The 14001-nt window shown below is 37.7% G+C and overlaps 1 protein-coding gene across 1 annotated transcript; it reads right to left on the bottom strand.

Moving 5' to 3' along the window:
* Nucleotides 1-193: 193 nt before the first annotated feature.
* On the bottom strand, nt 194-12940 carry LOC105035622 (pyrroline-5-carboxylate reductase). Its single transcript, XM_010911232.4, has 7 exons — nt 12685-12940; nt 11305-11353; nt 9109-9200; nt 2763-2835; nt 1803-1923; nt 1520-1625; nt 194-635 (listed from the first exon to the last, which is right to left on the bottom strand). Exons 1-7 carry the CDS (start codon nt 12877-12879, stop codon nt 447-449), a joined length of 825 nt encoding a protein of 274 aa, XP_010909534.1. The 5' UTR covers nt 12880-12940; the 3' UTR covers nt 194-446.
* Between the last annotated feature and the right edge of the window lie 1061 nt (nt 12941-14001).

The following is a 14001-nucleotide window of genomic DNA, read 5'->3' as shown; positions in this document are numbered from 1 at the left end:
TATCACAAAAACATTTTGATCAGAAATCTCCCAGTTTTCCAGCATTTGATCAGAAAGACTTTTTAGGAAAAAAAGAAAAATCTTCCAACAGGGTTGAATGAGACAAGAAAAGCCTATGAACTGAATAATAAAATCATTTCCACAGTATGGTAACATTTCTTATAAATCTGGCCATAACAAAGCAACCAAACTCTTTAAATAAGATTCACATTAAAAGCAATGCATGCATAAGAAATCCTTCCACTGGAAAGTAAAAATTATTGAAGATTCATTGGTTGTGGCAACATCCGTTAAGGGGCAGGAAAGTTAGTAGATGATTTCACCTTCTCTGAAGAACACAGCAGTAACTAATTAGGCATGGCAAGTTGACATAACAACTCCGCATGATACAATAGCCCCTGCAAATGCATCAACCCTCCTAGCTAAACAAAAGCCACTTGGTAATACTATGTTTGTGATAGTTCTCGGCACCGTTTTGTGGCTGCAACAACAGCATTCATCAGGGTACTGCGGAATGCACCCCTCTCTAATTCCTGAATCCCAGCTATGGTGGTCCCTGCAGGAGATGCAACTGCATCCTTCAGCTGACCAGGATGTTTCCCAGTATGGTTAACCATGGCTGCAGCACCTAAAACCTACACACCCAAAGTTCATGTGCATTGCATGTTACCCATCCATGTCCAGATCCCCAAAAAAAATAAAATAAAAAATAAAATAAAATCCTGTGCTCATAAAATGGTATGATCAAAATTCACTTATACCGTGATTTCATAAATGTCACAAACTGCATCTACCAAAAAAAAAAAAAATCTGAAAATATAAACATGTGCTTGCGCTTCTGAAAAGAAATGAAAATGTTGAAGGACTTCCCTTCAATGTGCAATCTGAGAACGGCCAAATAAACAAGGGATTGACCCATGGTTTTAGCTGCCAGTCCACTCCAGGCAGAGGGCAAGGACTTACTATTTCAGGAAGCCGACCAAGTGGGGAGCAGAAAGCTTGTTGGTTTGGAGATAAAGGGATAATGTTCCAAATTTTACTTTTAATTTGGGTGAGATAAATTTACGTTAAATCCATGTGCTCTGCGTGTGCATGCAGTTGCTTGTTTGTTGTTTTACAGTCAACATATATCTTCTACATTTCTAGTAAAACTTACTTGTTTCATAGACAAAAATACAAGATTTAGGATTACAAACCTACATTAAATTCTAAAAAATGGATATTGCAAAAATTTAATATCTCAGAATTTATTTTCACAGAAAATGCTCAATCAATATAAAAAATTGAAAACCTGAGAAGCAAAAGCCATAAACAGCATTCTCTTGCAAGTTGGTTTCCATGTGCTAAGGAAAAATAAATGCTGGTTGTCCTTTTTACTGTATGCAGATCACAGGCAGAGCCCACAAGCAACCGTTCACAGATCAGATATGATAAGTAGAACTCTGGCAAGTGCAGTGCATGTTGGAGAGTATAAGAAATGTTCTAGTGAAATTTGATTTAGGAAGATTATTAAACTTACAGTCTGAGAAGCAAGACCAAGAGCCAGATCTCGAGGAAGACCAGCAGCCACCCCACCATCAGCCAGGGCCTCTATTGCTAGATAAATGTAAGCAGGGCCACTACCACTGGAATTTGCAGTCATATAACCTTGTATAAGACATTATTCTTGGAGAAGATAATGTTCAAGGGATTTATCCATTACCTAAGTATATTAAACTGATAAAATGAGCATGCTAGCTTGTACAACACATCATATATTCACCTGTCAAGTTTGCAATTTATGAGAAATAAGTATAACATACCTCAAGCCAGTCACAGCATCAAAATATTTTTCATCAGCTGTCCATACCTTCCCAATTGCGCTGAACAAACTGGCTACACGTTCTTCATCTTTCTTAGTTGCCATCTCACCAGCACACATGACTGCATAAACACAGGAATATCAGGACTTGCATACACAAAAGGTCTACGTGAAGTAACAGAAGTTTTGGTTTCACCTGTTTCAGTCTGAAGTTTATTATAAATTAACAGATATGTGCTATCATAATGCCAATTTTTGTCACAGGACTGTTAAACAAATATTCTACCACTCGAATTTCCCTAGTGGTACACATTATATACAGAATGACTTGCTAGAGTTGCATTTACAAGGTACAAAATGGCTTTATATTGATCATTATACAAAACATTAAGTGAATTCTGCACATGAAAAATAAAAGGGAGCTTGGCTTTGTTTTGATGGATTAACAAAATTACATGAATTAAAAGTAAGACCAGAAATACTACCAAGGGCCATATGCAATCCACAAAGCTTGGTGTCAACGCAAGCTAGTTCAACTACCAAGCTAGTAATTTATGTATGTACACACAAATAAATCCCCCTCTTTTTTCTGCATCTTTCATTAATTTTAGATAGAACCTGTTGACTAACATCAGACATACCTCCATCAAAATTGATCAGGACATCATCCTTTTCTGATTTTGTAATTAAATGAAATATTTTTAGCTGCTGATCAAATATTGTATATTGATTATATAAATTAAATTAATAAAACAGTTATAATGCCTCTCGAGCCCTTGAAGTGGATAAACAGATTCTGCACGCCTGTCAGAACCACACCGCATGATGCAGCCCTTTTGAGAATCTAGATCCTTGGGGTTGTCTATTAAGCCAGACAGGACAGAATACCAATGTCATCATAAAGAATATTATAATGTCACAAATAAAAGAAAAATAAAAGCATGAAGCAAGCAAATTTCACCTGATGCTGCCTGACCAACAGCAGCAGGAGTATTTGGCATCACCCTTATTATTCGACGCTGACCAGACCACTCCTGTAAAATGATTTTAACCAGACATGGCACTTCAGTCACCATATCAGATAATGTGGATACCATATTATGGGAAGGATAATAATGAGAATGGATTGCATGCATAAATATTGTAAACATTAAGAAATGTGTGAAGGAGAAATAAGAAGCTGGGCAAAGCAGATTCCAAGTTATTTTTAATATTAGTAAGGAATACTGAGAAAATAGAAGATCACCTAAAATGCATAAAAAGAGTCTAAAAATTATGTTATAGGTACATAAGTTGACAATTGTTGATCCTACGCACTTGTGAGACATTATGACAATTGATTGACATCCCATGCCTTACCCATTAATAATATGGATGCTGTATGATGGAAAGGATAATAATTAGAACAGATTGGATGCATAAATATTGTAAACACTGAAAAATGTGTCATGGAGAAAGAAGCAGCTGGGCAAAGCAGTTTCCTGTTTTTTGAATATTAGCAAAGAATACTGAAAGAATAGAAGATCACCGAAAATGTATATAAAAAAATTCTAAAGATCATGTTACAGGCACATTAGTTGACAATATTTGATACTACACTTGTGAGACATTATGACAATTGACTGACATCCCATTTCTACCCATTAAAAAGATTTTTTGAACCGGTATCGGATGCCGTTCTGGTCGCCAGCTGGTACGGTATGGTACCATATCGACACACGATACGGCAAGCGTGCCGATTTTTTTTTAAGAAGTATTTAATGATTTTTTTTATTTTTTGAAAAATTTTGATTAATAAAACTATTCTTTGATCCCAAATTATGTTTTTAGGAAAAATGAGTATCCAAAAAAAATGCCACATTTTTACGAAGTAACAAATAATTCAAAGAAGAGGTCAGATGTTTAGATTAACAGCCCTGACAAGTTAGTAGTCATTTTTCTCTTTTAATTTCATTAAGTATATTTATGATCTTGCAATTCTTTGATCACTTTTTAACTAGCAATATCCGAACTATAACTAGCAATATCCGAACTACAAAGTCTGAGGTACTTTCATAACTAGCGATATCCGCTTATCATCCACAATCCGGAGCACTTCATATAGCGGCTTGATAGCCGCCACTATCCTCTCAGCTTGCTGCCAGAATGACTGTCTCGTCACTAGACTCTCCACAGTGCTCCTCTCAGTGCCTGCCCTAGCATATCCGCTCTCCTGCCAATCAGTATTAACAAACATCTGACGCAGCTGTACTTTCTTATCAATGAGGCTACCAAGTGCTATATAATTTGTAGTAAACTGTGTGACGCCGGGTCTTAATATATCGCCTCCAACATATTGCTGCATCAATGATAGGACCCATGTATGGTTATAAATGAATTTGGTGATGCTCTATGCTGACTCTACTGCTTTCTGCATCCTACGAATCTTTTTAATATCCATCAACATCAGATTAATACAATGTGCAGCACACAGGTCTAGAAAATATGTGATCGCTGCTCCATCAACAACTCTCCTGCAGCTTTATACTGTAGTCTATTATCTGTGACAATCTACATGACATTCTACGCTCCTACCTGATCAATTACCTCCATTAATCTAAGGATGTAGCTAGCGTCGTGCACCTCAGTTGAAGCATCAACAGACTTGTAGAAAAATGTTCTTCCATCACAATATGTCAAGAAGTTGATGATGCTCCGTTTAGTAGGACCAATCCAATCATCACACATCACAGTCAATCCATACACAGACCACTTACTCTGAAAGGAGGCAATCCACTTCTCTAAATCCTCCTTATTGCTGTCAAAAAGCTCACCATGGATATCTCTTGGTCCTGAAGGATCAACACCTAGACCAACAGTCTGTATAGATGAAATAGCAGTGCGATAATACAGATTGCCTGCTGCATTTGCTGGGATGTGACTGAAGTGAAACCACGATCCAATAGCTTTCCACATATCCCTCTTCTTATCTTTTCTCAATATAGTATCAATCCTCTATTGCTTGGAGTCTCTACTAGGAAAGGCATATGAATCCAAATCATGAACAGTAGCTTCTTCTGGAATCTCCCTGGAGGACTTCTTTCTACCACCAAATCCTTCCAACATGGATACAAGATGGCTGGTGCCTCTACTTGCAGGCTCTCTAACTGAAAATATCCTCCTAATCTGTCTGACTCAGACTCAGTTGCACTGTTCCCTGAACTTGACCCACCCTCATAAACTAACGATTCAAATCGAGCTCTATGTCTAGCCAGCTCCTCTAACTGCCAGTGATCATCCAAACTCGCCCGAATGGTAGCATCGATCTATGCCTGCTCATATGATGGAACAGATCCTTGTCCTTCCTCTGACTCCCTAAAGTAATAAGAAGGTGGCTTGGCTGCTTGATGGTCCACCTCTATCTTCTTCCTCAAATTTTTTTTTTCGTCACTTTAAAATCAACGAAGTACTTTTTTATGAGCTGATGGACCTTCTGCAGACACTAACGGCACATAGCTACATCTGGATAGCCGCCAGTCAAATGTTGCTTCAACCGTGTAATCCCTCTTTTGAATTCTATGCTACACCATTTACATCTTCAATGATACCGATCTGAGAGCATCTTCCCATGCTCCCAACCAATATCACGCTCGGGATCTTTCTTCCACGATGGATCCATTCCTGAGAATTGACAAGCATGTTACTTTAATAATTACGTAAAAATAATAGATTTCATTTATCTAATTCTTTAATATTTTTTTGAATTATTTAATTATTTTTATTATTTTTTTAAAAATAATTATATTAAAAAAATAAAAAATTATGGAAAAAACTGATCCTAAACCCATATAGGATCCCACCTTTTATGCTACATATAAATTTCTTAGTCCGTGAAGAGCGATAAAATGCCTTTTTTTTCGAAATTTAGGCCTAGAATACTATGCATAAGATGCGTCAAAATGTTGATCAATCGATACCAAATTTATGTCGAAAGTAGCTTATAAGATCCTCATTCATAATCTGATTTTACAATTCTTTTTGAAATTTTATTTTTTTTAAATAATTTTTACTTCAAAAATATATTTTTAATTCTAAAAATTACATACTTAACGAAAATTAATGATTTTAGTGTCATTGTGTAAATCTTTCATAAATCTACAACATATATTAAAATAAAAAAAGACATAATTTTGATATAATTTTTCCTTGTTTTTTTATTTTTCATGAATTTTTAAGAAAAAAGAGGAAAGATGAAGAACGGGAGCTAGGATCGAACACGTACCTCTAATCAAGCTTAATCGTACGTTTTTCGACCATTCTTGAAATGAAAAAGGGACGAAAGAAGCCTCTGCTACGTCGAAATAATAAAGAGAAAGCTTTTCAGCTTTTTCTCAGACCTTTCCCCCTCTTAAAACAACTGAACTAGTCGGTTCGGTCTGAAACAGGGTCGAACCGCCCGATTCAGTCCCCATACTGCCCAGTTCGGTTCCGAACTGGACGGTTCACTAATTTTTTTTATTTTTTTTTGTGTCCGTTTTCACGGCCAAACCAGGCCGTTTGGCCGTCGGTTCGGTTTGGAACACCTCGAACCGGGTGGTTCGGGACGGTTCCGAAAACCATGCCATTAAATGCCTCGAAAAATACTATCTTAGTGTGTCAAGACCAAAAATATTTTCTTTTTAAAATTTGCTCATAATTAGTGCAATATGAAAACTAAACTGTTCATATAAACCAGTTTCTGCAAAAGTTACAGTGAATATACAACACAAGAAAGGTACTACTTGAGTCATTTTTCACATATTGAGGGCATTGAGTCAGCCAGGCAAGTTCACCTCAAGTCTCTCAAAGTCAGTTCTGAAACAAAAGTTGGATAATAGGGTAAACTAATCAAACTCCCAAAGCCAGAAATCAGAAAACCTTTCTCAGAGGGAAATGAGATCATGGAACAACAAAAAAGATAACAATAAAATCTGCATGAGTATCATACCAGGATTATGGGGTGTGGAATAGTATACAAATAAAGATAATTACAACTATGAGAGTACCTACAAATTAGGTTGGTAGAATTATAAGAGGATTAGAATAATAACAACAAAACAATGGAGATAATGGAGCAAACTGGTTGCTCCCATCCATAGATCTTTCTAATGAGATTTTTAAGGCTAGAGAATGCCATATGAATCAAATGATATAATAAAGATACCAAGGCTGTCAATGGACTAAGCCACCAACAACAATAAAATTAAGTCTAAATAATTATAAAGGGAAATTAACTTTGTGTTGTTCGACCTTAGACTAGTCATAAAAAAGCAGGATTTTCAAGCTCAGAAGACAAGTTAGATAAAGTTGTTCCAGCTTAAGTCGTGTGCCATGCAAACAAGAAGTCTCAAGCGAAGCCCAAGGTTCCCCTCATTTGTTGTTTAAAACAACTTCAGCAAGCCTAGCATAAAACTGGAGTTGAGCTTAACTCATTTACCAAATGAACAGGTCCGTTATCAAATTGAACTCAAGGTTCATAAGAACTTGGTTCATTTGTAGCAGTTACTCTTCACCAACTTTCACAAAAATATACAAGCCTTGTCCTATAAATCTGGAGTCGGCAGCAAACACCATTCAAAAACATGAAAGCCATTTTGCCATGGGCATCTTCACAACTGTGGATGTTACTTGTTTAGCTTTCCATACAAGATCAAATATTCACATTAGTTACATGGATGGAGCTTCATGAAAACTTTTCCTTAGTTTTCGACCTTGTCAGAATCTTTGGCTTGTAAATGTTCCCATACACAAAATCCTTGTCATATATTCTCATAGGAGATTTTCTCATTTTTCTTGTACGGTATGAGGCATGGTTATTAGACCAAGAGAGGATCAGCCAGTTGGACCAAAAATGCAATTTAACTAGATAAACTGCTTGAACCAGTTGGCTTTAAGCGAACCAGCAAACTCTGGTTTTCTAAAGAACCAGCTGTAGCTAAACGAGCTTCTAAAGACTCTCTTCCCTTGAGCTAACACTATATGGGCATAACCACAGCCATTCCTTGCCTATCTTTGGGCCCAACCTGTGCATGCCTACCAGTGCCAAGTGTCAGGGGCCCAAACCCCTTGCATTTCAACTTCCATGCCCCTCCCAAGCTCAATGGTCCTCATAACATGTCAGTTCAATCCATTAGTCATTTAGTTATTTATTTTTTCTACAAACTTTACAAATTATTTTGACGCAAGCTTTCTATCATCAAAAAAAGGAAGAAGAAGAATGCTCCAGTTTCATCATATAATTAAGAATCCCCTAATAATATAATATTCATAAGTAATCTATTAATCTAAAATAACTGATTTTTTTAAATGCATGATTCTATCATTTAATTTAACAAGGCCCTATTAATTTGTTTTTTATACTTTTTACTTCATAGTATTTAAAAATATATCTTCAGCCCAGCTGGTTGATTGGTGGTTGAACTAGTCATCCTGTGACTCAGTGAAGTACTTGACCGGGTCAATGAATGGTCTTTTTGAAAACCAACATGCAAGGACCCATATGCCAACATATTAAATTAGGTTTCATTTTGCCTCTAACATGGTGTTGCATCCAAGACAACTACTTGTTACAGTACTTACTATGATGTCATTTATGGCTTTCAGCACCGGAAAATGCCAGTCCATACTAGGCGTATCCACTGATATTGGTCGAAACTAAAATTTGTTCTACCACCATACCAAGTATCAGTACCAAAAATCAACATTATAGCAGTTGGGAACCAGTATTAGATGAGCGCAAGACCAATTGATGATTCACTTGATAATTTAATTTAACTACTCTATCTCTACCTTCATCTAAGTAGCAACATCTTATTTTCTAACCATCATGAAACAAGGAAGTTTGAGTTTCAGTATTGTATGTTACAAGAAATACATTATTTATCTACATACCAAACACATGCAACAGTAGACAGGCATAATTAATTGAATTGGATGGGTCTTGGCTCCAATTCTGAATTCTATATGGCATACTGGAACACTTTCATACTTGCCACATAGTTCCAATCCAAGACTATCAATACATCATAAGTTGCACATGATTTGCAAGGAAAAGTTTAAGTTCCTTGAAGTTTCATACTAAATTGAGATTGTAGCAGCAAACTTTTATAATCTACATCTATCCCCAACCCTGAAAAGAATCTACATTCAAATCATTACAACAAGACTCCTGAAAAGTAGAGAAGAACAATGGTAGAACATGAAGAAAGGAAGATTACATCATAAAAAAACAAATCATTCTACTAGGAAAAAAAAAATGCAGTACATGGAAGATCAGATCTTATACAGACCTGCAGATCTTTTAATTTGATTCCTGCAGCAATGGAAACTAGAACCTTCTCTTCTGAGAAAAAAGGCTTCAGCTCCACAAGCACCTTTTTAACTGTATACTTGTCAAAACATGCAATGGGAACTAAAAAAACATTCAAATTTAAAAAAAAAAAAAGAAAAAGAAAGCAGACATCTTCCATATTTTCTTGAATAAACATCATGGAGTTGGTTGAAGAAGACTGAATAGCAGCAATTAGTGTACCAGCTATAGGGCATGCTAAGAACTGATGTTGGCTAAGTTGGAGTGGCCAAGAAGGGTACATGGAAAGGACAAGAAGCCATGAGTTTGGTTGTGTTCAAGGTTCTAGATCCCATGGGGTGGGGGTCTCCCAATTTTCTCAAGAATGGGACACGCTGCCATCCTGCCCCACGCCAACACCTAGGACAAGGGATGTCCCAAGATATCCTAATTGAGATGTTGGGACGCTGGCGGAATGGTCCTGTCCCAATACATGGGATGGTACCTGATCTCGGTGTCCAATGGGACATCCTGTCGGAATCTAAATCCTTGGTTGTGTCTTTGCATCTCAATATCTATGTCTCAAAATATGATTTGATCAAGGAAGGAAATGTCATGGGTGGTTAGGTGCCTACCGCATGCAAAGAATGAACTTAACGATCCAAATTATTCAAAAAAATAAATGACATATGTGAACTTCGGTTTGATGTGTAGACATTTCAATACTATGGGACATTTGCATTTATAGTTATAAGCAAGGTTTTCAGTGTTGGGTTTGATATCCGTAGCACATACTCAACTAGTACAACAGCATTATAGTCTAGTTCTTGGTATTAACACTCGGTGAGGAGGCAAATGAGTACAGTCACCTACCAGTGCAGGTCCATACACCCAATATGGACTGATGCGGTCCTCTACTGTCAACCCTAGTTATGAATACGGGATTCTTATCAGACAGCAGACCTATACGTACTTCAAACTTTCATGCAACAATTTTGGTACCAAACATTGCCATCCAGCATTCTTGCATTGATGGACATTATTGGTTAAGCCTATAACACCCCCCAAGAAGTTGGAGAAGGACCACTTTTCTGACTTGTTATGCATCACCAAGTGTCCTGAAGTCCAATCATAACCACTAGAGCTTAGGTCTATGGAATGTCTATAAAGGGGCTGGCATTCCAATGCACATATAGTCAGAAGTTATTTTTCAACCCTCTCCTTAAAGCATCGAGCTTGTAAGAGTCTAATGGCAGAAAGGCAAAGTCAACAAATACACATTAAAAGTGAAAGTCCTAAACTCTGAATTTAAGGACCCAATACCACTGTTCTATATTATTTATCATCTCCACTTGTTTATATTCTGTTAATCCAGAAAGTGATATTGCCTCTGGGCTTCCAATGAATAATTAATCCAAGAAATAATTCAAAGATGTAATTAACAAATACCAAAAAAATGACCCCAAAAAGTGTGTTATTCTTATTTGTTATACGAATATGATGGCAGACACAAAATGGATTGCATTCTTGTTGCAGAAGAGGTATTGAATAAATGATTCCCTTTGCAAGTGATTATGTGTTGGTGGTGAGGCTTATATTTGTTTGTTTAAGCTAACAATTAAGATATTTATGGTGTAACTTTGTATGAATGAATGGTCAAAGCAAATCAAATATTTCATGTGACCATCAGAAACACAAAATCAACCACTTCGCAGTTGTTTAGGAAACTGGAGAAGTTTGAAATTCTTAATGGGTACATTAGGTACCTTCTTTCAATGTTCGTGCCCAGAAAGTCAAACTGGGAACCGAACACTTGATATTAAATAAAGTTATCATATCATAGGCGGAAGGCCTTGCATGTTGACCAGCTAATGCAAGATATCTCATGCAATTCTCAGATGAGGAATAAGCATGTTATAGTTCAGTGAAGACCGCTATGATTGTAGTCACTATGATAACAAAGTCAAAAGTCTAATATAACCCAACTGTAGAATCTAAGTGTCCAATTCATGCAAGAAATGTCAAAATTATAAATAAATCCTCTGCAACACCAAGGTTTCACATTCATAAAGTTGAGATATCAAAAGATTTGGTAATATTAATGCAGAAAGATTTCAACAAGTATCTTTTTCTTTCATAAAACTATACATGCACAACTAAGCAAGACTGTTGTACAGGTTATGCAATAGTGACATACCAATTTGAGGTTTCACAGAGAGAATAATGATGTCACTATCATCGACTACCTGCTTATAAGCAACAACGAATGCATAAGAGGATTTTATATAATCGCAACAATGAGAAAATTAGTATACCACATTTCAACTGAAACTAATAAACATGATATGTTCCATTATGTATAATGTAAAATGAGGAAAGGAAATCCTGCTTGGCAAAAGAAAATGCTTTGTTTTCCTTCTGAATGTGTGAAAACATCAAGCCATATAGTTGACAGGGAATTACTAACAGAACAAAAGAAAGGGTTGCAAAAAGAGAAGTACATTGCTTTTATGCAATCGACAATGTCACAAACTAAAAAAATAAAAATTATCCCAAAAAATAAAATCACAAAATTGTGTTCGTTCTGTTCTAACAAACTTTCAATTGATATGGAAGATCTCAAAACATAGTAAACTAATGTTATCAGCTGCAATACATAAGTTTACTTGGTAATTTTACCAATCATATCAAAGTTTTCCGGTTCTCAAAATGCTGCCATGCAAGAAAGAAATGATACTCACTTGAAGCATCAACCATTGGTTGATGAAGAGCACCTCATTCTGTTTGCTTTCTATATTTTATGAAGTATATAGTTCATTGAAAAGTCTCAAATTTGATATTTGTGAAAGTTAGAACAAAAGTTTTAATATTCAATTTTATTTCAAAAAATTGCCTCAAAATATAGAAAGTAAATATGATAGAGTTAAATAATGATAAAAGAACCTAAAAAACAAAACTTCACAACAGAAATGCATGTTAACTGTTACTAATATAATCCGCATTAACAACAGGAAGTATGGTGGACGAAATTATGAGAATAATTGCAATGCAAAGTAGATGAATCAGACAGAAAGTAAGGGCAGGATATGGAGAAGTAAAGGTTCCAGAATGACTGTGCTAATACCAAACACTAACTTATTCAAAGAAATGAAATATAAACACCTGAGGTTTGATTTAAAAATTTCACTAACTCGACCTCATTAGCTTACAAGAGTGTCCCAAAGTCCCACTTTAGATTCAGACACTGAACCAAGATATCTTTGATCTTCAATTAAATGCACATACAAATCACTTTATGTAATTAATTGGACTTTCATCCTAAGTCGCCTCATCATTCCAAAGTGAAGCTCAAGAATAACAGGAATCATGCAAAAAAGAGACAATCAGCTAAATAAAAAACAATTTTTAATCATAAAACCGTATTAAGCAGCAATAAACGCCCAATAACTCCATGGATCAAAAGCTTTGGAGCTTATTAATCGATAAAATTCCGGAGATACAACCAGCCCGAGAATCCGCTCATCAAGCCAAACATCTTAAGTCGAGTTCACTTAAAGTGAGGAGAAGGATGGGTTACCTGGGCGTTGGTCTCCAAAATCTTGACGCCGAAGGACTGGAAGACGAGCCTGCGATCGGTACGGCGGTGCGTGGTGCGAATGCTCGCCGGCGGAAGGACGCCGGACTTGGCCACCCCTCTGGCAATGCTCTCCGCCATGTTCCCGGCGCCAATGAACCCAAGCTTGAACATGTCCGGTGCCGAGAGAGCCGCCATGCCCAATGACGCTCACCACCACCACCAGGGTTTCTCCAAGGCTTGTGAGGGGAAAGGACAAGAAGGCTCCAACAACTCGTTGCGTGTGTCGGACTCGTCAGCGCCAACGAGTCAGTCGGACCGGAGCGGGCCGGAGCCGACCAGACCCATTTCGGACCATGTTGGATCCGCTTAGGCACATGCCAGCCATTAGATTTAGATCTAATGACCGAAGTGATTTAAAAGCGAAAATTTTATTTTACAATACCAACAAAAAAATTCAATCATCATCTATTTTTTATTTTCTATTTTTTGGTAAAATATATTTTGTTTAATTTTTTCGTGATGGAGTGGATTTTAACTGAGCGGAGGAAACCAAAACATAGGTTTTATCATGCCAAGAAACAAACATAGCCCTACGGTGATATTGTAGCAAGATGCAGAAAAATTATCTGATTTGGATTATTGTAATTCACGGATTCCATCCTGTTGGGTATAAAATATCCCCCCAGCCGAAGTTCGTGATGGGAGTGACCCTCTTGAGATCCAGCTGACAAGCTTCGATCGGATTCCTACGGGAGCCAGATCTCGTCTCCGACTCCAGCTACAGGCAGACTTAGTCCGGACTCCTACGGGAGCCGGACTCCGTCCTCGACTTCGACTGCGGGAAGGCTTCGCCCGGACTCCTACGGGAGCCGAGCTCCGCCCACGACTTCACTTACAGGTAAACTCCGTCCGGACTCCTACGGGAGCCGGACTTCGTCCCTGGCCTTCATTGCAGGTGGACTTCGACCGGACTCCTACGAGAGACAGATCTCGTCTTCGACTTCAGCTACGGGCAGACTTAGTCCGGACTTCTACAGGAGCCGGACTTCGTTCCCAACCTCAACTGCTGGAAGGTTCCGCTCGGACTCCCATGGGAGCCGGGCTCCGTCCTCGACCTCGACTGCGGGAAGGCTTCGCCCGGACTCCTACGGGAGCCGAGCTCCGCCCACGACTTCACTTACAGGTAAACTCCGTTCGGACTCCTACGGGAGCCGGACTTCGTCCCTGGCCTTGATTGCAGGTGGACTTCGACCGGACTCCTACGGGAGCCAGATCTCGTCTCCGACTCCAGCTACAGGCAGACTTAGTCCGGACTCC

This window comes from Elaeis guineensis, chromosome 5, assembly GCF_000442705.2.
Source record: "Elaeis guineensis isolate ETL-2024a chromosome 5, EG11, whole genome shotgun sequence".
Taxonomy (NCBI): Eukaryota; Viridiplantae; Streptophyta; class Magnoliopsida; order Arecales; family Arecaceae; genus Elaeis; species Elaeis guineensis.
Note: the sequence above shows the minus strand (reverse complement) of the source record. Positions and strands in the feature narration are given on the sequence as shown.

What these genes read in the sequence shown, in the direction of transcription:
- LOC105035622 (XM_010911232.4), bottom strand. Translation starts at nt 12,879, where the DNA reads ATGGCGGCTCTCTCGGCACCGGACATGTTCAAGCTTGGGTTCATTGGC. An exon ending in TGTTGGTCAGGCAGCATCAG is followed by an intron (nt 1,924 to 2,762) that starts GTGAAATTTGCT and finishes GTGTTTATGCAG; the next exon opens with TCATGTGTGCTGGTGAGATG. An exon ending in GATGCTGTGACTGGCTTGAG is followed by an intron (nt 1,626 to 1,802) that starts GTATGTTATACT and finishes TGCAAATTCCAG; the next exon opens with TGGTAGTGGCCCTGCTTACA.